General features: G+C 41.6%; 1 protein-coding gene across 1 annotated transcript in view; it reads left to right on the top strand.

Moving 5' to 3' along the window:
* Window positions 1-22,791, top strand: part of hs2st1a (heparan sulfate 2-O-sulfotransferase 1a) — a 109,517-nt gene that overhangs the window by 73,537 nt on the left and 13,189 nt on the right. The window contains exons 2-3 of the mRNA XM_061977715.2: window positions 21,141-21,397; window positions 21,472-21,557. Coding sequence (XP_061833699.1) covers window positions 21,141-21,397; window positions 21,472-21,557 — 343 coding nt within the window. The remainder of the gene's footprint in view (window positions 1-21,140; window positions 21,398-21,471; window positions 21,558-22,791) is intronic.

Here is a 22,791-nt window from a genome sequence, read left to right as displayed (position 1 = left end):
CATTGTTCTTGGGAAGCCTGCAAAGCCGCTCTGCACCCTGGAGCGTTACAAAAGAGCCAAGGTTAGTGTTAAAAACCACGGTCAATGTTTGTCAATCAAGACCAGACACAAGCGTAGCAGCTTATTTACTCATGCAAATAACTTCACTTTCAAACATTCAATACTTGCATGAGTGGTTCCACGGACTTTGCAGTAACTTCCTATCAGATTACCAACAGGCGTCCATCAAACATCTAGGAACTTCATTGGTTCTTCAACCCGGTTCGCTAACCGAAACGTTCCTATAGTGAAGCAGAGTTCACCTTAAGAACATGAATTTAAAAAAGTCCCTATTTTAGTACAAAACCCGTTTCCATATGAGTTGGGAAATTGTGTTAGATGTAAATATAAACGAAATACAATGATTTGCAAATCATTTTCAACCCATATTCAGTTGAATATGCTACAAAGACAACATATTTGATGTTCAAACTGATAAACATTTTTTGTTTTGCAAATAATCATTAACTTTAGAATTTGATGCCAGCAACACGTGACAAAGAAGTTGGGAAAGGTGGCAATAAATACTAATAAAGTTGAGGAATGCTCATCAAACACTTATTTGGAGCATCTCACATGTGTGCAGGCTAATTGGGAACAGGTGGGTGCCATGATTGGGTATAAAAACAGCTTCCCAAAAAATGCTCAGTCTTTCACAAGAAAGGATGGGGCGAGGTACACCCCTTTGTCCACAACTGCGTGAGCAAATAGTCAAACAGTTTAAGAACAACGTTTCTCAAAGTGCAATTGCAAGAAATTTAGGGATTTCAACATCTACGGTCCATAATATCATCAAAAGGTTCAGACAATCTGGAGAAATCACTCCACGTAAGCGGCATGGCCGGAAACCAACATTGAATGACCGTGACCTTCGATCCCTCAGACGGCACTCTATCAAAAACCGACATCAATCTCTAAAGGATATCACCACATGGGCTCAGGAACACTTCAGAAAACCACTGTCACTAAATACAGTTCGTCGCTACATCTGTAAGTGCAAGTTAAAGCTCTACTATGCAAAGCGAAAGCCATTTATCAACAACACCCAGAAACTCCGCCGGCTTCTCTGGGCCCGACATCATCTAAGATGGACTGATGCAAAGTGGAAAAGTGTTCTGTGGTCTGACGAGTCCACATTTCAAATTGTTTTTGGAAATATTCGACATTGTGTCATCCGGACCAAAGGGGAAACGAACCATCCAGACTGTTATCAACGCAAAGTTGAAAAGCCAGCATCTGTGATGGTATGGGGGTGCATTAGTGCCCAAGGCATGGGTAACTTACACATCTGTGAAGGCACCATTAATGCTGAAAGGTACGTACAGGTTTTGGAACAACATATGCTGCCATCTAAGCGCCATCTTTTTCATGGACGCCCCTGCTTATTTCAACAAGACAATGCCAAGCCACATTCAGCATGTGTTACAACAGCGTGGCTTCGTAAAAAAAGAGTGCGGGTACTTTCCTGGTTTCGCCTGCAGTCCAGACCTGTCTCCCATCGAAAATGTGTGGCGCATTATGAAGCGTAAAATACGACAGCGGAGACCCCGGACTGTTGAACAACTGAAGCTCTACATAAAACAAGAATGGGAAAGAATTCCACTTTCAAAGCTTCAACAATTAGTTTCCTCAGTCCTCAATCGTTTATTGAGTGTTGTTAAAAGAAAAGGTGATGTAACACAGTGGTGAACACGCCCTTTCCCAACTACTTTGGCACGTGTTGCAGCCATGAAATTCTAAGTTGATTATTATTTGCAAAAAAAAAAAAAGTTTATGAGTTTGAACATCAAATATGTTGTCTTTGTAGTGCATTCAATTGAATATGGGTTGAAAAGGATTTGCAAATCATTGTATTCCGTTTATATTTACATCTAACACAATTTCCCAACTCATATGGAAACAGTGTTTGTAAAAACCTGCACTTTGAAGACATTCTAAAGTATATATACAAAACCCAAAACCAGTGAAGTTGGCACGTTGTGTAAATCGTAAATAAAAACAGAATACAATGATTTGCAAATCCTTTTCAACTTATATTCAGTTGAATAGACTGCAAAGACAAGATATACAGTATAATGTTCGAACTGAGAAACTATTTTTTTTTTCAAATAATCATTAACTTAGAATTTAATGCCAGCAACACATAGCAAAAAAATTTGGCACAGGGGCATTTTTACCACTGTGTTACATGGCCTTTCCTTTTAACAACACTCAGTAAACGTTTGGGAACTTAGGAGACCAATATTTTAAGCTTTTCAGGTGGAATTCTTTCCCATTCTTGCTTGATGTACAGCTCCTAAACCTGTATGTACTTTCAGCATTAATGGTGATGTGTAAGTTACCCATGCCTTGGACTTGTCAGACCACAGAACCCTTTTCCACTTTGCATCAGTCCCATCTTAGATGAGCTCGAGCCCAGCGAAGATGGCGGCGTTTCTGGGTGTTGTTGATCAATGGCTTTGGCTTTGCATAGTAGAGTTTTAACTTGCACTTACAGATGTAGCGACAAACTGTAGTTACTGACAGTGGTTTTCTGATGTGTTCCTGAGCCCATGTGGTGATATCCTTTACACACTGATGTCGTTTTTTAATACAGTACCACCTGAGTGATCCAAGGTCACGGGCATTCAATGTTACGTGCAGTGATTTCTCCAGATTCTCTGAACCTTTTGATGATATTACGGACCGTAGATGGTGAAATCCCTGAATTCCTTGCAATAGCTCGTTGAGAAATGTTGTTCTTAAACTGTCGTTCTTAAAGTGGTGACCCTCGCCCCATCCTTGTTTGTGAATGACTGAGCATTTCATGGAAGCTGCTTTTATACCCAATCATGGCACCCACCCGTTCCCAATTAGCATGTTCACCTGCGAGATGTTCCAAATAAGTGTTTGATGAGCATTCCTCAACTTTCTCAGTCTTTTTTGCCACCAACTTTTTTGAAACATGTTACAGACATCAAATTCTAAATGAGCTAATATTTGCAAAAAAATAACAAAGTAACCAGTTCGAACGTTAAGTATGTTGTCTTTGCAGTCTATTCAATTGAATATAGGTTGAAAAGGATTTGCAAATCATTGTATTCTGTTTTTATTCACAATTTACACAATGTGCTAACTTCACTGGTTTTTGGTTTTGTATATATACTTTTTTTATGTGTATATCAAACCAACATGACAACAATCTCTTTTTTATCCAAACAATACAACAACATTACAGCAAGCCTAAAGGTCAACACTGAACACGCACCTAAACACACAAGTCTTGTTCGTGAGCTCAAACACCAAGAACCAAAAAAAAGGAAAATCATTGTAGCTTGTGTCTGGGAATATTTGTGGCATTGTTGAACACTCTGGGGGTTTCCGAGTGATAAACGAGCAGTGGCTTCACGTAGTCACCGCTAGCAATGTGAAGCGATCCTTCATCAGCTTGTGTCCAGGTAGTGCCTTCTCCTTCGCCGTAATAAAGGTTTGTTGGGGCATCTTTTTCAGTCTCATCACTATTGAAGACTTGCGAAGGAACAAAGCCCCCTTCACTGGTAAAATCCTCGAAATTAAGGCGCCGCAAGCCGTAGGCTAACTATCTAGCTAAAATGCTAGTTCAGTGGTTGCACAGCCACCCAAAGCGATACAGCCAGACTGTGAGAGTCTGGACACATTTAAAGTGTTTCTGATGACACAAAGTAATCTCGAAGACAGGTTGACACAGCTCTGATCGACACAAGGTATGACAATTGTGTAAATAAACACGCCAGAAGTTCTGCGAGCCTGGAAGCTCTTCGAAATTGCCGTGTCCGCGTTTACAAGAAGTGATGTCATCAAAATGTGACACACATAATTAATGAATAAATAAATGAAACATTCGCTGAGACATGATCCGCACACAGAGGCATATTTGGTGCCATGTAAACATTCACAAACCGGAAAGAACGCAAATAGAAGCATTTGAGATTCGAGGTTCCACTGTATTGTCTTACATTAGAAGGCTAAGCTAGCTACACAACAACTTGAGCTAACATTAACATATCATTCACACATTTTAACCTACTGTTATTGGTTACCGTTTCATTGTCTCCTCCTTTGCCATAGATCAGGGGTGTCAAACTCAAATACAGAGTGGGCCAAAATTTTAAACTGAACAAAGCCGCGGGCCAAGGTTGAACAAATTAACCTTTTAATAGGGACCCAAACAAGTTTTGCATTGAATATTGAACAAGCAAGGTTTATATAACTTTATAGTGACATGCAAAATCGAGTTTCAAATAATAATAATAATACAAATTAAAAAATATCAATGGCATATCAAATACAATTTAAATAAAAATTGAATGCCTCTTTTCTATTTGCAGCCTTCTGAGGTAAATATCAACATTAACTTTTTCCACAGGCTAATAAATTTGAAAATAAAATAATGAATAAACCAACCATTCAGGACTTTAAACTGCTCAGTTTGCAACACACTGATCTAATCTGATGTGCCCAAGCCAGATACCTGCCATCTTTTCTTTGATGCTAGTTCATTAATGTCGGGGCTCAGGCTTTGAGCTGAGGCAACCTTCATTATAGAACGAAGGTGTTCATCAGTCATTATTCCTCGTATTCCACAGTCTTGGGGGCGTGCCTTACAGGCACTGCTTTTAACGTCCTCTACGAGCTGACGTCATGTCCGGTTTTCATCCCTTCTAACAACGTGCACGCCCAGTCACAAGATATGTGCGGCTCCTCTACGCACACACACGTGAATGCAACGCATACTTGATCTTCAGCGATACAGTTTACACTGAGAGTGGCCGTATAGCAACTTCAACATTGTTAGAATTATACGCCACACTGTGAATCCACACCAAACAAGAATGACAAACACATTTTGGGAGAACATCCGCACAGTAACACAACAGAACAAATACCAAGAACCCTTTGCAGTACTAACTCTTCAGGTGTTGTGCCGGATAATGCACCCCCGGCGCAGAATGCACCCCCTGACGGGAGTGTTTTATCAACTAAAGCCCACACTTGACGTTTCCACGTGCAAGATTGAATCTATTTAAAAAAGTTATTTAATAGAAAGCCAAAAGTGCAAAAACAATAATGTTCGTGTTGGAGGAGTTGTGAATGAATGAAATATGAAATCCGTGCTGCAGTCGCTGCTGGGCCACAACATTAGGTACACCTGTAGACTGCAGCAGAGATTTCATATTTCATTCATTCACAACTCCTCCAACACGAACATTATTGTTTTTGCACTTTTGGCTTCTTATTAAATAACCTTTTCAAATACATTCAATCTTGCACGTGGAAACTTTATGTGTGGGCTTTAGTTGATACAACACTCCCGTCAGGGGGTGCATTATCCGGCACAACACTTGGACGCTACAATATACACGCCCGCTACCACCAAGACCCCCCCCCCCGCCCCCCCCCCCCCCCCCCCCACACACACACACACACAATCCAATCCAATCCAATCCACTTTATTTATATAGCACATTTAAACAACAAAATGTTTCCAAAGTGCTACACAACAATATTAAACACAATTAAAAACAATATAAAATAAATATGATTAAAAACGATTTTAAAGGGTAAAACCAATTAAAACAGTAAATAGAAATCAAAATTTTAAAAACACAGAGGACAACAGAGGACCACACAACTCACATAGTGTTAAACGCCAGAGAATAAAAGTGGGTCTTAAGACGAGACACACACACACCTTGTAGCATCCCGGAAGAGTTAGTGCTGCAAAGGATTCTGGGTATTTGTTCTGTTGTGTTTATGTTGTGTTACTGTGCGGATGTTCTCCCAAAATGTGTTTGTCATTCTTGTTTGGTGTGGATTCACAGTGTGGCGTATATTTCTAACAATGTAAAGGTTTTTTATACTGGCACCCTCAGTGTAACCTGTATCGCTGAAGATCAAGTATGTTTGACACCTATGCCATAAATAGTTGTCATCAAGCTCGCCATTTAAAGTAGTTTTTCGGAACATCCATCTTTTTGTGAAAGTTTATGGGTGGAACAGAACTCTACTCGGCACACCCTTGGGAGCGACTTGATAGTTGAAGGCCCATTGCGACAAAAAAACCCGTTAGCCAGTCACTTCTTACTTCATTAGATGAGACCGGAGGTTTGAATCGTGTTCTGAGTCGGGTGATACAACCCATAACAGCATCTTTCTTCTTCGAGTCGTATCTTGGCCATTATGTTGTCAATCCTACAAATATGCTCGCACAAACTAAAAATGGCTGACATGTGCAAGGCAGTCTGGGTAGATTTATGCCATATATGGATAAACCGATGACAATGTTCCCGATTGGTGACGTCACCAATTGTGCACATTCCAAACAGACCTTTTGGAGGACTAAGGCAGGAAGGCAAGATTGTTTTATGAATACAATGCTTCCACGCTTTGGTTTCAAATTTTCAGGACTTGTGCAGGTCCAAAATGCACAACAGCAGGTGCCAATAGGTAAGAAAAGTTGCTTTTGCACAATAGGGCCCCTTTATTAGGTGCAACGAGTAGCATTGCCCTCTGCTGGCCATTTGAAAAGATGCAGACAGTTCTGCACCGACTTCAACAGAACAAACTTTTCAATGTCATTAAAACAAAGCGCCTGTTATCAGCATTTCCTGATAACAACGATCCCAAAAACGACACGTGAGCCCAGGCAGTAAAATTATACCCTTTCACCGGTTGTTGGGTGGCGTGTGCGTGTGAATGAACGTCTCCATTGCAGTCGCTGACAGCCAGACACCATTTTCCGCCACCTGGCACGTCTCCAGTCGCAAAAGCGTGCACGGAAGCGATGCGGCTCCATCTGTAACCAGATCCAACTTTGATCAGGACAGCAATTATGGCTGCAAATGCGGGGCGTTTATTAAAGAAAGCTGCATTTTTGTGAGTGTGTTGTGTTGGCGTTGGAGGAGAGGAGGGCAAAGGAATGGCAGATCTTGAATAGATGGATGTGACAGCCAATGCTCCATCTGTGAGCTCCCACGGATATTAGGTGCTCCACAACAGACACACACACACACACACACTCACACACACACACACACACACACACACACACACACACACACACACACACACACACACACACACACACACACACACACACACACACACACAAGCCTCTCGCTCCGTCCTTCCTGCAGGCTTCCCTGAGCATTGTCAACACCAGTCAGTCTGCCATGAATTCTGATGAAGAAAAGCCTGCAGGGGACAAAGCCAAGAGGCATCTTTTGTGTGCAATCTTTCCACACAACTGCAGCATACACACACGCACACACACACACACCTTCCTCATTTGTAGCATATCGACGTCCCGTTTGATGTCCACCAACTGTTCCCTCTACAGTCAAAGTGCCAACATTACCTTCCTGTCACCTGTTCCTCATTTCATCGCCACCTTTTGCCACAAGTGGATCATGCCACTCACTGTCCTAGTCTAATGTGAGGGGTTCTAATGTGTCCTGGTCCAATGTGAGAGGGTTGGATCATACCACACACTGTCATGGTCTAATGTGAGGGGGTTGGATCATGCCACTCACTGTCCTGGTCTTATGTGAGGGGGTTGGATCATGCCACACAGTGTCCTGGTCTTATGTGAGGGGGTTGGATCATGCCACTCACTGTCCTGGTCTAATGTGAGAGGGTTGGATCCTGCCACACACTGTCCTGGTCTAATGTGAGAGTGTTGGATCCTGCCACACACTGTCCTGGTCTTATGTGAGAGGGTTGATCATGCCATACACTGTCATGGTCTAATGTGAGGGGGTTGGATCATGCCACTCACTGTCCTGGTCTTATGTGAGGGGGTTGTATCCTGCCACTCACTGTCCTGGTCTAATGTGAGGGGGTTGGATCATGCCACACACTGTCCTGGTCTAATGTGAGGGGTTCTAATGTGTCCTGGTCCAATGTGAGAGGGTTGGATCATACCACACACTGTCCTGGTCTAATGTGAGGGGTTCTAATGTGTCCTGGTCTAAGGTGAAGGGGATAGATCATGCCACTCACTGTCCTGGTCTAATGTGAGGGGGTTGGATCCTGCCACACACTGTCCTGGTCTTATGTGAGGGGGTTGGAACATGCCACACACTGTCCTGGTCTAATGTGAGGGGTTCTAATGTGTCCTGGTCTAATGTGAGAGGGTTGGATCCTGCCACACACTGTCCTGGTCTAATGTGAGAGGGTTGGATCCTGCCACACACTGTCCTGGTCTTATGTGAGAGGGTTGGATCATGCCATACACTGTCATGGTCTAATGTGAGGGGGTTGGATCATGCCACTCACTGTCCTGGTCTTATGTGAGGGGGTTGTATCCTGCCACTCACTGTCCTGGTCTAATGTGAGGGGGTTGGATCATGCCACACACTGTCCTGGTCTAATGTGAGGGGTTCTATTGTGTCCTGGTCTAAGGTGAAGGGGATAGATCATGTCACACACTGTCCTGGTCTTATGTGAGAGGGTTGGATCATGCCACACACTGTCTAGGTCTAATGTGAGGGGGTTGAAACATGCCACACACTGTCCTGGTCTTATGTGAGAGGGTTGGATCATGCCACACACTGTCCTGGTCTAATGTTAGGGGGTTGGATCATGTCACACACTGTCCTGGTCGAATGTGAGAGGGTCTAATGTGTCCTGGTCTAATGTGAGGGGGTTGGATCAGGCCACACACTGTCCTGGTCTAATGTGAGGGGGTTGGATCATGCCACTCACTGTCCTGGTCTAATGTAAGGGGGTTGGATCAGGCTGCACACTGTCTTGGTCTAATGTTAGAGGGTTGGATCATGTCACACACTGTCCTGGTCGAATGTGAGAGGGTTGGATCCTGCCACACACTGTCCTGGTCTAATGTGAGGGGGTTGGATCATGCCACACACTGTCCTGGTCTAATGTGAGGGCGTTGGATCATGCCACACACTGTCCTGGTCTTATGTGAGGGGGGTCTAATGTGTCCTGGTCTAATGTGAGGGGGTTGGATCTTGCCACACAGTGTCCTGTTTAATGTGAGGGGTTCTAATGTGTCCTGGTCTAAGGTGAAGGGGATAGATCATGCCACTCACTGTCCTGGTCTAATGTGAGAGTTTTGGATCATGTCACACACTGTCCTGGTCTAATGTGAGGGGGTTGGATCCTGCCACACACTGTCCTGGTTTAATGTGAGGGGATTGGATCATGTCACTCACTGTCCTGGTCTAATGTGAGAGGGTTGGATCCTGCCACACACTATCCTGGTCTAATGTGAGAGGGTTGGATCCTGCCACACACTGTCCTGGTCTTATGTGAGAGAGTTGGATCATGCCATACACTGTCATGGTCTAATGTGAGGGGGTTGGATCATGCCACTCACTGTCCTGGTCTTATGTGAGGGGGTTGTATCCTGCCACTCACTGTCCTGGTCTAATGTGAGGGGGTTGGATCATGCCACACACTGTCCTGGTCTAATGTGAGGGGTTCTATTGTGTCCTGGTCTAAGGTGAAGGGGATAGATCATGCCACTCACTGTCCTGGTCTTATGTGAGAGGGTTGGATCATGCCACACACTGTCTAGGTCTAATGTGAGGGGGTTGAAACATGCCACACACTGTCCTGGTCTTATGTGAGAGGGTTGGATCATGCCACACACTGTCCTGGTCTAATGTTAGGGGGTTGGATCATGTCACACACTGTCCTGGTCGAATGTGAGAGGGTCTAATGTGTCCTGGTCTAATGTGAGGGGGTTGGATCAGGCCACACACTGTCCTGGTCTAATGTGAGGGGGTTGGATCATGCCACTCACTGTCCTGGTCTAATGTAAGGGGGTTGGATCAGGCTGCACACTGTCTTGGTCTAATGTTAGGGGGTTGGATCATGTCACACACTGTCCTGGTCGAATGTGAGAGGGTTGGATCCTGCCACACACTGTCCTGGTCTAATGTGAGGAGGTTGGATCATGCCACACACTGTCCTGGTCTAATGTGAGGGGGTTGGATCATGCCACACACTGTCCTGGTCTAATGTGAGGGCGTTGGATCATGCCACACACTGTCCTGGTCTTATGTGAGGGGGTCTAATCTGTCCTGGTCTAATGTGAGGGGGTTGGATAAGGCCACACACTGTCCTGGTCTAATGTGAGGGGGTTGGATCTTGCCACACAGTGTCCTGTTTAATGTGAGGGGTTCTAATGTGTCCTGGTCTAAGGTGAAGGGGATAGATCATGCCACTCACTGTCCTGATCTAATGTGAGAGTTTTGGATCATGTCACACACTGTCCTGGTCTAATGTGAGGGGGTTGGATCCTGCCACACACTGTCCTGGTTTAATGTGAGGGGATTGGATCATGCCACACACTGTCCTGGTCTAATGTGAGGGGGTTGGATCATGCCACACACTGTCCTGGTCGAATGTGAGAGGGTTGGATCATGCCACACACTGTCTTGGTCTAATGTGAGGGGGTTGGATCATGCCACACACTGTCCTGGTCTAATGTGAGGGGGTTGGATCTAAGGCTGAAACGACGCGTCGACGTAGTCGACGTCATCGGTTACGTAAATACGTCGACGTCGTTTTTATGCTTCGACGCGTCGCATATTTACGTCACACTGCCGTCATGGCGGAGCGCAAAGCAGATGATGCGAGCGGTGCGAGCGAGGGAAAAAAAGCACGCCAAAAGTCGTCAAAAGTGTGGGAGTATTTCAATAAACAAATGTATATAATTCGGCATTATTTCGGCCAGTCGGCTTATAAAATCAGAGCCGATCAGTTTACGTTCGCGCGCAGGTATAACGCGGCGCGCTCCTGTCTCATCTGCTGGTGCGCGAGCCCGGTAATTAGACCGCTGTGTCAAATCAAGGAGTACAAAAGACGCCAGCGCAGAGTGGAAAAAGGTTTAGTTCATTACAGATAACCCAGAGTTGTGCCAAAAGTATGTAAGATTTAATATTTCTCTTCGTGGGTGTGGCGCACCTGTTGCGCTGGTGAGATGGGAGGGGGGGTTGTGTGCATGTAGCGTGCTTAGTCTGGAGGCTAAATACACACAGTGTGTTATGTAACTGTTGTTTAGTGTTGATATTCTTTGCTTAGTTTGATAAATGTTGGAGCAGTTTGCTTCATCAGGAGGGTGAAGTCGCTCAATTTAAAGTGTTGGATTTAACTGTGTTGGTGAGGGCGTAGAAAAAGGGGCATTTTTCTACCAGTAGACAGCGTTTAAGATTGAGTGTTTCACTGCTAAATTAATAATATATTTATATTGAATATGGATTTTAAATATGTATCTAAATAGGTGGTTAATTGGTTAGGTATTTATGTATTTGCATATTGGGTTTTCTGTTGCATTTATCTATTGTGTTTCTGGTGTTAAATGTATTTTATATGTATCTTGGTGCATTTATGTTGAGACAATTTATTTAAAATCTGTTTTAACTTAAAGGGAAAAGATGTGTCCATTTTCTTGCACTTGTTTAATGGTTAAGAGTTTGATAGCTAATTAATAGTTGTAAATTATGGGATTGATAATTGATTGATTTTTTACAGCATGTTAATCTTGTGGTGTTTTGTCCTTAAAGGTTTTTCACCTACTAAAGAAGCTAAAGGCTACTAAAGGCTACTAAAGACAGCTAATGACAGCTAAAGAAACTAAAGTCTATTAACACTGCTAAAGACTGCTAAAAAGGCTAAAGAAGAAAAAAGAAGCTGTTTCTTGGTTGGAAAAACTGTTGCAAACTAAAGGAAAATAAAAGGAAAAAGTAACTACGGTCTGGTCTTTTGAGTGAAATCCAGAAGCCACATTCAGCATTGGTACATCCCTTCAAGTGTGGGATAAGCACAGCGAAAAAAGCAAAACACTTGACAGTTGTTGTATGCACACTGTGTCGAGCGGAAATGGCCTATCATAGCAGCACAACGGCTATGAAGGAACATTTGAAAAGAAAACACCCGACAGCGTTCTTGCCATCACCATCAACTAGTCAATCGTCCGCGTGAGTATACATTGTCATCATTACACAAAATCATGAATGTGTCATTTGTATCTGCGTTGTAAATTCATAAACTAAAACACTGTTTCGCTCTGAGAGGCGCGTTTGGCATGCCTGTTCAGTGTTTACAAAGACGCGCTCCTCTTTAACGCTAACGTTAATTAGTTGTGCAAATACCTTTTACAACATTAACAGTTACATATACTATGTACAAACCAACAATTAACTTTCACTTTAATCATACTATCATTGTTGTGTTATTAAGCAAAATAAGCAATACTTTTACTTTTGTTGAAATGTTTACACTGTTACAGAATATTTCGTTTTGCACTTTTTTGTATTGGATGTTTATCTTTATTTTTGCACATTTTAAAGCAAAATAAGCAATACTTTTACTTTAGAAATGCTTATACTATTGCAGAATATTAAGATTTGCACTGGATGTTTACTTTTATATTTGCACATTAAAAAGCAAATAAGCTACTTTTAATTTTGTTAAATGTTAAAAGTTTTAAATGTTTACATTGTTACAGAATATTTTGTCATGTTGTTGTCAATGTTGACTGAGTGGCCATACTTTTTTTTTTGTATATAAAAGTCATGCCTTTTGAAAAAACTGGCCAACATTTATTTTTTCATCTTCATTTTAAATAAAAAAAATAATCGGTAAAAGGAAAAATAATCTATAGATTAATCGAAAAAAAATAATCTATAGATTAACTGATTAATCGAAAAAATAATCTATAGATTAATCGATAGAAAAATAATCGTTAGCTGCAGCCTTAGTTGGATCATGCCACACACTGTCCTGGTCTAATGTGAGGGGGGTCTAATGTGTCCTGGTCTAATGTGAGGGGGTCGGATCATGTCACACACTGTCCTGGTCCGGGTATTCCACAAAATAGTGGAATACCCTTTTGTTGTAGCCGCCCACAAATTTGGGTGGGGTTGACTTTGCCTAAAGACACAAGAGAAAGGTGTAAAATTCCTAGCAAAGGTGTGAAAGGTGCTTAAGATTCACATGTTTTGTACGTAATGTAAAAAGATATTAGCCACCATAAAACACACTAACAGCAAAAAAACAGCTGACTTAAAAAGTAAGTCTGCTCAAACTTCCTGTTTACATCCTTCTTCCTGTCTTCACACATTCTCTTATTTTATCAGAGTTATACAGGACATTTGCGTACATTTTGTGGTCTTAGATACGTTTTCAACAAGGGAAGGGATGTTTCTGTTGTTTGAATGTCTCCTGTCTTACAGTTTTTCCTCTGATGAAAAATGTCAAGTATGTTTTGACATGGTAGTGTGTAGAAATATGTCTGACTATGTTCATAAACAGCCTTATGAGACATGTAACACCCCCAAGACCAGAATAAACACAGATGGAGGGGCGTGGGTGGACAAAAACCTGTTTTTGTACCCCAACCTGCCTGTCTAGACTCTGAACTTCCCTGTAAGCACCCTGTTCCTACACGTGGCACCTAATCTGTGGCACAGGGTCGTGGGGGAGCTCGATGACATCATTGTCTAATTTGCATAATTAGCTATAAAGCAAAACTCAGTGTTTGTTGGTAAAACTAAGCTTTTTGTTTGTGTCATAAGAACTGCACGACATTATCTCTCATTTTTTAATAGGGCTGTGAAGTGATTATTTTTAAATCTGAATAATCACTCTCTTGAACTGTGATTAATCATGATTAATCACAGGTTATTTGCTTGCAATAATAACATTTGCTTCAGAAAACACCCCAATATTTGGATACAAATGCAGTTTTGTTGTCAGAATGTCCTACAGGAATGTTCTTTAAATGTTTTACTGAACTGCAAGCCATTGACTTTGCTCAACACTTGTTGACAGTAAGATTAGTAAGAAATTAAGTGCACATTTTAAAAATATTTGCTATAATATCGCAAACAAGACAGTTATTAATAGATAATGTAGTACACAACTTAACATAGTTCATCATTTACTCTTTTTTTAGTTGAAACAAACAAGCTCTGTTTTAGTACAATGCGACATCAGCTGGTTGTGATTACTTACAGATGTCCAACGTTCTCCAGGAAGCAAAATACATTCACATTCAGCCAGTAGTTGCTACTTGATGCTCTTGTCTGAGTAGTACCGTTGCTGTAATTGTGCTATCCAAGGTAGGACAGATCAGCTGTGGTGATTTGAACGACATCTTCTTGTAGGACTTCAATTTTCATTTTGCAAAGGGGTTGTTTAACTTATCTGTGCTACTGTTATTAACAAGATTGACGCAGGTAACTAGCGTACCGCTTTTCTTTCCTTGTTATCGATTTAGCTAGCATTCATGCTCGGGTATGTGCTTTGCTTTAGAGGTCTACTGAAATGCGATTTTCTTATTTAAACGGGGATAGCAGGTCCATTCTATGTGTCATACTTGATCATTTCGCGATATTGCCATATTTTTGCTGAAAGGATTTAGTAGAGAACATTGACGATAAAGTTCGCAACTCTTGGTCGCTGATAAAAAAGCTTTGCCTGTACCGGAAGTAGCAGACGAGTAGCGTGACGTCACAGGTTGTGGAGCTCCTCACATCCGCACATTGTTTACAATCATGGCCAACAGCAGCAAGAGCGATTCGGACCGAGAAAGCGACGATTTCCCCATTAATTTGAGCGAGGATGAAAGATTTGTGGATGAGGAAAGTGCGAGTGAAGGACTAGAGGGCAGTGGGAGCGATTCAGATAGGGAAGATGCTGTGAGAGGCGGGTGGGACCTGATATTCAGCTGGGAATGACTAAAACAGTAAATAAACACAAGACATATATATACTCTATTAGCCACAACACAACCAGGCTTCTATTTAATATGCCACAAATTAATCCCGCATAACAAACACCTCCCCCCTCCCGTCCATATAACCCGCCAATACAACTCAAACACCTGCACAACACACTCAATCCCACAGCCCAAAGTACCGTTCACCTCCCCAAAGTTCATACAGCACATATATTTCCCCAAAGTCCCCAGAGTTACGTACGTGACATGCACATAGCGGCACGCACGTACGGGCAAGCGATCAAATGTTTGAAAGCCGCAGCTGCGTACTCACGGTACCGCGTCTGCGTATCCAACTCAAAGTCCTCCTGGTAAGAGTCGCTGTTGTCCCAGTTCTCCACAGGCCAATGGTAAAGCTTGACTGTCATCTTTCAGGAATGTAAACAATGAAACACCGCCCGTGTTTGTGTTGTTGCAGCCGCCCGCAATACACCGCTTCCCACCTACAGCTTTCTTCTTTGCTGTCTCCATTGTTCATTGAACAAATTGCAAGATGTCCATAACACTTTGGAATTTTGCGATGAAAACAGACGACTTAATAGCTGGCCACCATGCTGTCCCAAAATGTCCTCTACAATCCGTGACGTCACGCGCTGACGCCATCATACCGAGACGTTTTCAGCAGGATATTTCGCGCAAAATTTAAAATTGCACTTTAGTAAGCTAACCCGGCCATATTGGCATGTGTTGCAATGTTAAGATTTCATCATTGATATATAAACTATCAGACTGCGTGGTCGGTAGTAGTGGGTTTCAGTAGGCCTTTAGGATGGTATTTTAAACTTGATGGGCGCCGATGATGAGACCCTTTGTCGCTGCAATACCAACAAGTTACCTTAGTCTTTTCTAAAGTACTGTTCTGGTTCATCCTCATTCATTTCGGATAACGCGATAATTAGTTGTATTTAATCACATGCGTTAACAATGACAGCTGGAGTGTTCATACCTCATTCAGCGACAGAAGATGGCGTAGTTAACTCACAGGTGATTGTTTCCATGCAGCTGTAGACACACGCACGCGACATTACAAGAAAATGGTAACGTTGTTCCCTCGGCTCTATGTCAGTGTGCGCTGATTTTTGCCTCAGGGATTACGCAGATCCAACTTAACTGTCAATCAGTGCCCTAAATCTTTTTGTGGCAGTCACAAGTACGGTAAATGAATGTATGAGACATTAGGTAGAATGTGACCTAGTGCATCATACAGAGAGCTGCTTCTATTTTGATTCATGTCGTTAAAGCTGGGGATCAAACACTTGAATAAGCATTGATCATTAACAGGGGTGTAGCAACACATTTTGGGCCCCCATACTCAAGACTCCTGAAGGGCTCCTCATGCTACCCCGTACATACACACCTGGTATGTTTACATCCTCTATAAATGGAATTATAGTATGACATCGGTTAAAAGCAGCTTTTGAAAAGACATGTAAAAACCTTGATTTGGTTTTTGGATTTGGGATCAACATTTTTAGATTACATCTAGATCAGTGGTTCTTAACCTGGGTTCGATCGAACCCTAGGGGTTCGGTGAGACGGCCTCAGGGGTTCGGCAGAGCCTCCGCCGCGGAGGTCAAGACACGCCCGACTCATCGTGTAAATGAAAATTCTCCCTGTCGGCGTATTATGGTTACCCCCAAACAATGTTCCGTCTAATTTTCCATATGTGTGAGCAAACGCAAAAACTCCTTGAGCATTCAGTAGAGCACATGTGAGCGACGTCAGACCTGCAGCACACCTGTCCCAAACCTGTCTAAATAACAAGTTCAATGTTTTATTATTGTATTCAAATGACAGCAGTCATTTCCATGCGATTATTTTCTAATATAAGTGTTTTGGCTCACTTACAATGACTATAACATATTGTTTTTCATGAGCTGTGTACTAGTATTATATGTCTGGGTGGGGGGTCCTACTTTGGAAATAATGTGTACCCCTTTCAGATATCCCATTTAGTTCCCACTAAAACATTCACATGTTGCACAATGAGATGTAAACATGGGATCATGTGTACATTCCTGTAACTTTCTGTTTGTAAAATATACCTTTATTAGTATTTCTTTAATATAATAACATCATTTTATGATTACGGTTCGGGTTCGGTGAATGCGCATATGAAACTGGTGGGTTTCGGTACCTCCAACAAGGTTAAGAACCACTGATCTAGATCCGACCCTTCACTGAACAATTTGGTTGAGTTATTTCAACAAAACAAATTCAATATAATGTGGCCAGAATATGTCATTGTTGCCCTTAATATGATCAAAAATATGTGGAGTTTTCCTTAACTTGGGAGTGTAAAGTACACATTAGTTGAACTTGATACACAGAATAATACTTCATTACATTATGATTGTGTTATTATTAGTACATGTGCTGGGGGTTAACCCTCCCCTTGTCTTTAAAGAGGGCCTAGGATAATTTTCATCTATATTTAAAACATATGGGGTCAATTTTGCACCACAGTCACTTTTATAGCCCCTTTTTGGAGTCTGTCTGCAAGATGTTTGATTTTACGTTCTGAGATTAATAATAATAATAATAATAATAATGGATTAGATTTATATAGCGCTTTTCTAGACACTCAAAGCGCTTCACAGAGAAGTGAGAAGCCTCACTTCATTCACACCTGGTGGTGGTAAGCTACTTTTGTAGCCACAGCTGCCCTGGGGTAGACTGACGGAAGCGTGGCTGCCAGTTTTTACAAAACTTTTGTTTTGAAGGGGGAATTGCAAACTTCCTGTTGATTTTTGCTGGGGGTTGTCAATATATGAAATGTAGGTCTAGGTGAGACCTACATAGAGATTTTTGTTTCATGTCTCTAAGACATTCCTACTGGAAGTTACAGGCAGTTTTGTCTGAGTTTTCTTCCTAGGAGCAGTTGTGTCTGTGTTTTCTTCCTAGGGGGCGCAATTTTAAGTTTTGGGGTTGGGTTTTTTTATTAGATCGCAATTTTTGCCAGTCCTGATATGTGTGTCCAGTTTGGTGAGTTTTGAAGCATGTTAAGAGGGTCAAATTACAGCTCAAAGAGGCAAAAGTGACTGTTTTTACGAAACTTTTGTTTTGAAGGAGGAATTGCCAACTTCCTGTTGAAGGATTTTGCTGCAGGATGTCAATGTATGAAATCTAGGTCTAAGTCGGACCTACATGGAGGTTTTTGTTTCATGTCTTTACGACATTCCTACCGTAAGTTACAAGCAGTTTTGTCTGTGTTTTTTCCTAGGGGGCGCTAGAGCGCAATTTTGAGTTTTGGGGTTTGGTTTTTTATTAGATGGCAATTTTCGCCAGTCCTGATGTGTGTGTCAAATATGGTGAGTTTTGAAGCATGTTAAGGGGGTCAAATTACAGCTCAAAGAGGCGGCGGTATAATAATAAAGAATAAAACGCACAAAATACAATAGGGTCCTCTGTCCCAAAGGGACGTTGCGGTCCCTAATAATGCCATTCAAAGTTAATAATACTAAAACGAACGCTAGCATCTTAGCTAATGCTAAGAATGCTTGCTTGGTCACATTTCGATAGCACGTACAAATCGTCGTCATCGGCGATCACTCGAAACGAGGATGATTGTCCTCCTGTTGTTGGGATTGCCTTCAGGAGAACGCCTGTGCGTGAAATCTTTTAAAGTGGGGAGACTGGTGCACAGACAGCCACCACACTGTCCTTGGCAAAGAGAAGGCCAGGGTCCAATGGCATGGAGACCAAGACATTTGGGGGCCCATTTTTGCTGCAGCCTTCTTCCGCCTTTGTGACCGTTGTGGAGCTTCTATGCAACCATCATCCGCCCACTCCGCCGTTGAGGTCTTTATTATTTGCGTACAAATATGAAATATGAAAACACTCCTACAGACATCAAACGTTGCTTGGAGTGTTTAATGAAAAATCCTGTCGAGCAGAAACGCTATGGCAGTTTTACTTTTGGTTCAAGGCAAAACAGGAAGTACATATTCAACCCGCAGCAACTACAGTGAGCAAACTCGTCCAAAAGATGGCGCCATAGCACAAACAATAAACACCCCATTACAGTTTAATGACAACTATTAAACACAAAACATTATGGCCATTCGCGAAGAAAAAAAAAAAATCATAAATTAGCTGCACCGTTTTATAAGCCGCAGAGTTCAAAGTGTTTGGTTTAAGTGTATTTCGAACATGTACAGCATGCAGTCACAATATGATACATCATACAATTTACACATTATTTTTAAAATATGTCCGCAAATGAGCAAAAGTTGATTTAATTGTAGCCCTTTTACAATTCATGACTATGACCGACACATACGATCACTTCCTGTTGTCACAGTGGAACACAACTTCCATCAATGAAACACAAGCGTTCTCTTTATAGTTAAGTCAGTGATCATTCTCATCATGAGAGGAGTTATTTCTCAGTTTCAAGAAGTTCAAGACGTTTAAAGGCCTACTGAAATGCGATTTTCTTATTTAAACGGGGATAGCAGGTCCATACTATGTGTCATACTTGATCATTTCACAATATTGTCATATTTTTGCTGAAAGGATTTAGTAGAGAACATCGGCGATAAAGTTCGCAACTTTTGGTCGCTGATAAAAAAGCCTTGCCTGTACCGGAAGTAGCAGACGATATGCGCGTGACGTCACCGGTTGTGAAACTCCTCACATCTGCACATTTCCCAATTAATTTGAGCGAGGATGAAAGATTTGTGGATGAGGAAAGTGAGAGTGAAGGACTAGAGGGCAGTGGGAGCGATTCAGATAGGGAAGATGCTGTGAGAGGCGGGTGGGACCTGATATTCAGCTGGGGATGACTAAAACAGTAAATAAACACAAGACATATATATACTCTATTAGCCACAACACAACCAGGCTTATATTTAATATGCCACAAATGAATCCCGCATAACAAACACCTCCCCCCTCCCGTCCATATAAACCGCCAATACAACTCAAACACCTGCACAACACACTCAATCCCACAGCCCAAAGTACCGTTCACCTCCCCAAAGTTCATACAGCACATATATTTCCCCAAAGTCCCCAAAGTTACGTACGTGACATGCACATAGCGGCACGCACGTACGGGCAAGCGATCAAATGTTTGGAAGCCGCAGCTGCATGCGTACTCACGGTACCGCGTCTGCGTATCCAACTCAAAGTCCTCCTGGTAAGAGTCTCTGTTGTCCCAGTTCTCCACAGGCCAATGGTAAAGCTTGACTGTCATCTTTCGGGAATGTAAACAATGAAACACCGGCCGTGATTGTGTTGCTGCAGCCGGCCGCAATACACCGCTTCCCATCTACAGCTTTCTTCTTTGCTGTCTCCATTGTTCACTGAACAAATTTCAAAAGATTCACCAACACAGATGTCCAGAATACTGTGGAATTTTGCGATGAAAACAGACGACTTAATAGCTGGCCACCATGCTGTCCCAATATGTCCTCTACAATCCGTGACGTCACGCGCTGACGTCATCATACGAGACGTTTTCAGCAGGATATTTTGCGCGAAATTTAAAATCGCACTTCAGTAAGCTAACACGGCCGTATTGGCATGTGTTGCAATGTTAAGATTTCATCATTGATATATAAACTATCAGACTGCGTGGTCAGTAGTAGTGGGTTTCAGTAGGCCTTTAACAACAGTCCTCTTCTTTGTAAACACTTTAAGTTTGAATGGTTTCCTTAAATGGGATCATATTCATACATTGATTTCTTTGTTTAATTCCACATGCTGGTATGCTAAAGGTCTTAAGTGTTGTACGTGCATACACATGTTTTAAGTTACATTTTCCTCTAAGGTTAAAATCCTTCTCTTTTGCTGGAATAATTCTTGGCTAGCAGGTTATAGATTGCTTTGTGCATCATTTTAGATGTTTGCAAATACACCAAATCATTTCATTGTAATATTTGTGATTCAATAAATAAAGAGTTTGTATGTTCTCTATATCCAACATGATGTATTACCATAACTCATCTTTTTTTTTTAAATACAGTTAGTGAATAAAGTGTACTTTTGTAGTTATTTCCCATATTTCTGCACAATAATGGTAGCGAGCAGTAAAAAGAAGTAGCGACTTACAGTCTGGAATTTACGGTAATCAACTGGTGACGTTTCTGTTTCTAACTTGAATCAAGGGTCCTTGAACACACCACAGTTATGTTCAAAACATATGCATACATTTGTCGTGAGCTGTCTTGGCTAAATGTGTTCTATGGACTTTATTCCACAAGGTGTGTGAATGTCTAAAGGTGAGCTTTGATTGAGTGACGTGTGCTTTGCTGCCAAACATTTTGCTTTAGTTCAAGCAACCTTATTCTTGAACTTCCAACCGCACTTCTTGTCGTCCATTCAGAGAGGGCCATTGCTCGACACGAGGTACGGGAGATCGAGCAGCGGCACACCCAGGATGGCCTGCGGGAGCGGGACACGTCGTGGGCGGCGTCCACGCAGGAGAGCGACGAGGACGTGGTCATCGTGTACAACCGTGTGCCCAAGACTGCCAGCACCTCCTTCACCAACATCGCCTACGACCTGTGCGGGAAGAACCGCTACCATGTGCTGCACATCAACACCACCAAGAACAACCCCGTCATGTCCCTCCAGGACCAGGTGACCAGAAGTTGCTCACCTGAGCCTGTCGTTGTGTGGCCACAATGCTGCTGACTCATGACTATTTGCTTCAGGTGCGCTTTGTGAAGAATGTGACGGAATGGAGGGAGATGAAGCCTGCTTTCTATCATGGACATGTCTCCTTCCTGGACTTCACCAAGTAAGAGCTTCCCTATCAATTATTATCAATTATTTACTCAGGTGTCTTATGTAATTATTATTTATTTACTAAGGTGCCTTATATAATTATTAATTATTTCGGTGCCTTATATAATTATTATTTATTTACTCAGGCGCCTTATATAATTATTATTTATTTACTCAGGTGCCTTACATAATTATCATTTATTTACTCAGGTGCCTTATATAATTATTTATTTACTCAGGTGCTTTATATAAGTGAAGTGTGAAGTGAATTATACTTATATAGCGCTTTTCTCTAGTGACTCAAAGCGCTTTACATAGTGAAAACCCAATATCTAAGTTACATTTAAACCAGTGTGGGTGGCACTGGGAGCAGGTGGGTAAAGTGTCTTGCCCGAGGACACAACGGCAGTGACTAGGATGGCGGAAGCGGGGATCGAACCTGCAACCCTCAGGTTGATGGCACGGCCACTCTACCAACCGAGCTATACCGCCCCATATATATAATTATTATTTATTTACTCAGATGCCTTATATGATTATTATTTATTTACTCAGGTGCCCTATACAATTATCAATTATTTACTCAGGTGCCTTATATAATTATTATTTATTTACTAAGGTGCCTTATATAATTATCAATTATTTACTCAGGTGCCTTATGTAATTATTATTTATTTACTAAGGTGCCTTATATAATTATTAATTATTTCGGTGGCTTATATACTTATTATTTATTTACTCAGGCGCCTTATATAATTATTATTTATTTACTCAGGTGCCTTACATAATGATAATTTATTTACTCAGGTGCCTTTTATAATTATTATTCATTTACTCAGGTGCCCTATATAATTATCAATTATTTACTCAGGTGCCTTATATAATTATTATTTATTTACTCAGGTGCCTTATATAATTATTACTTATTTACTCAGGTGCCTTATAGAATGATTATGTATTTACTCAGGTGCCTTATATAATTATTATTTATTTACTCAGGTGCCTTATAGAATGATTATTTATTTACTCAGGTGCCTTATATAATTATTATTTATTTACTCAGGTGCCTTATAGAATGATTATTTATTTACTAATGTATAATGATTATTTATTTACTCAGGTGCCTTATATAATTATTATTTATTTACTCAGGTGCCTTATATAATTATCATTTATTTACTCAGGTGCCTTTTATAATTATTATTCATTTACTCAGGCGCCTTATATCATTATTATTTATTTACTTA

The sequence above is a fragment of the Nerophis lumbriciformis genome, linkage group LG18, assembly GCF_033978685.3.
Source record: "Nerophis lumbriciformis linkage group LG18, RoL_Nlum_v2.1, whole genome shotgun sequence".
NCBI classification, from domain to species: domain Eukaryota; kingdom Metazoa; phylum Chordata; class Actinopteri; order Syngnathiformes; family Syngnathidae; genus Nerophis; species Nerophis lumbriciformis.
This window is presented reverse-complemented; position numbering and strand designations above follow the sequence as displayed.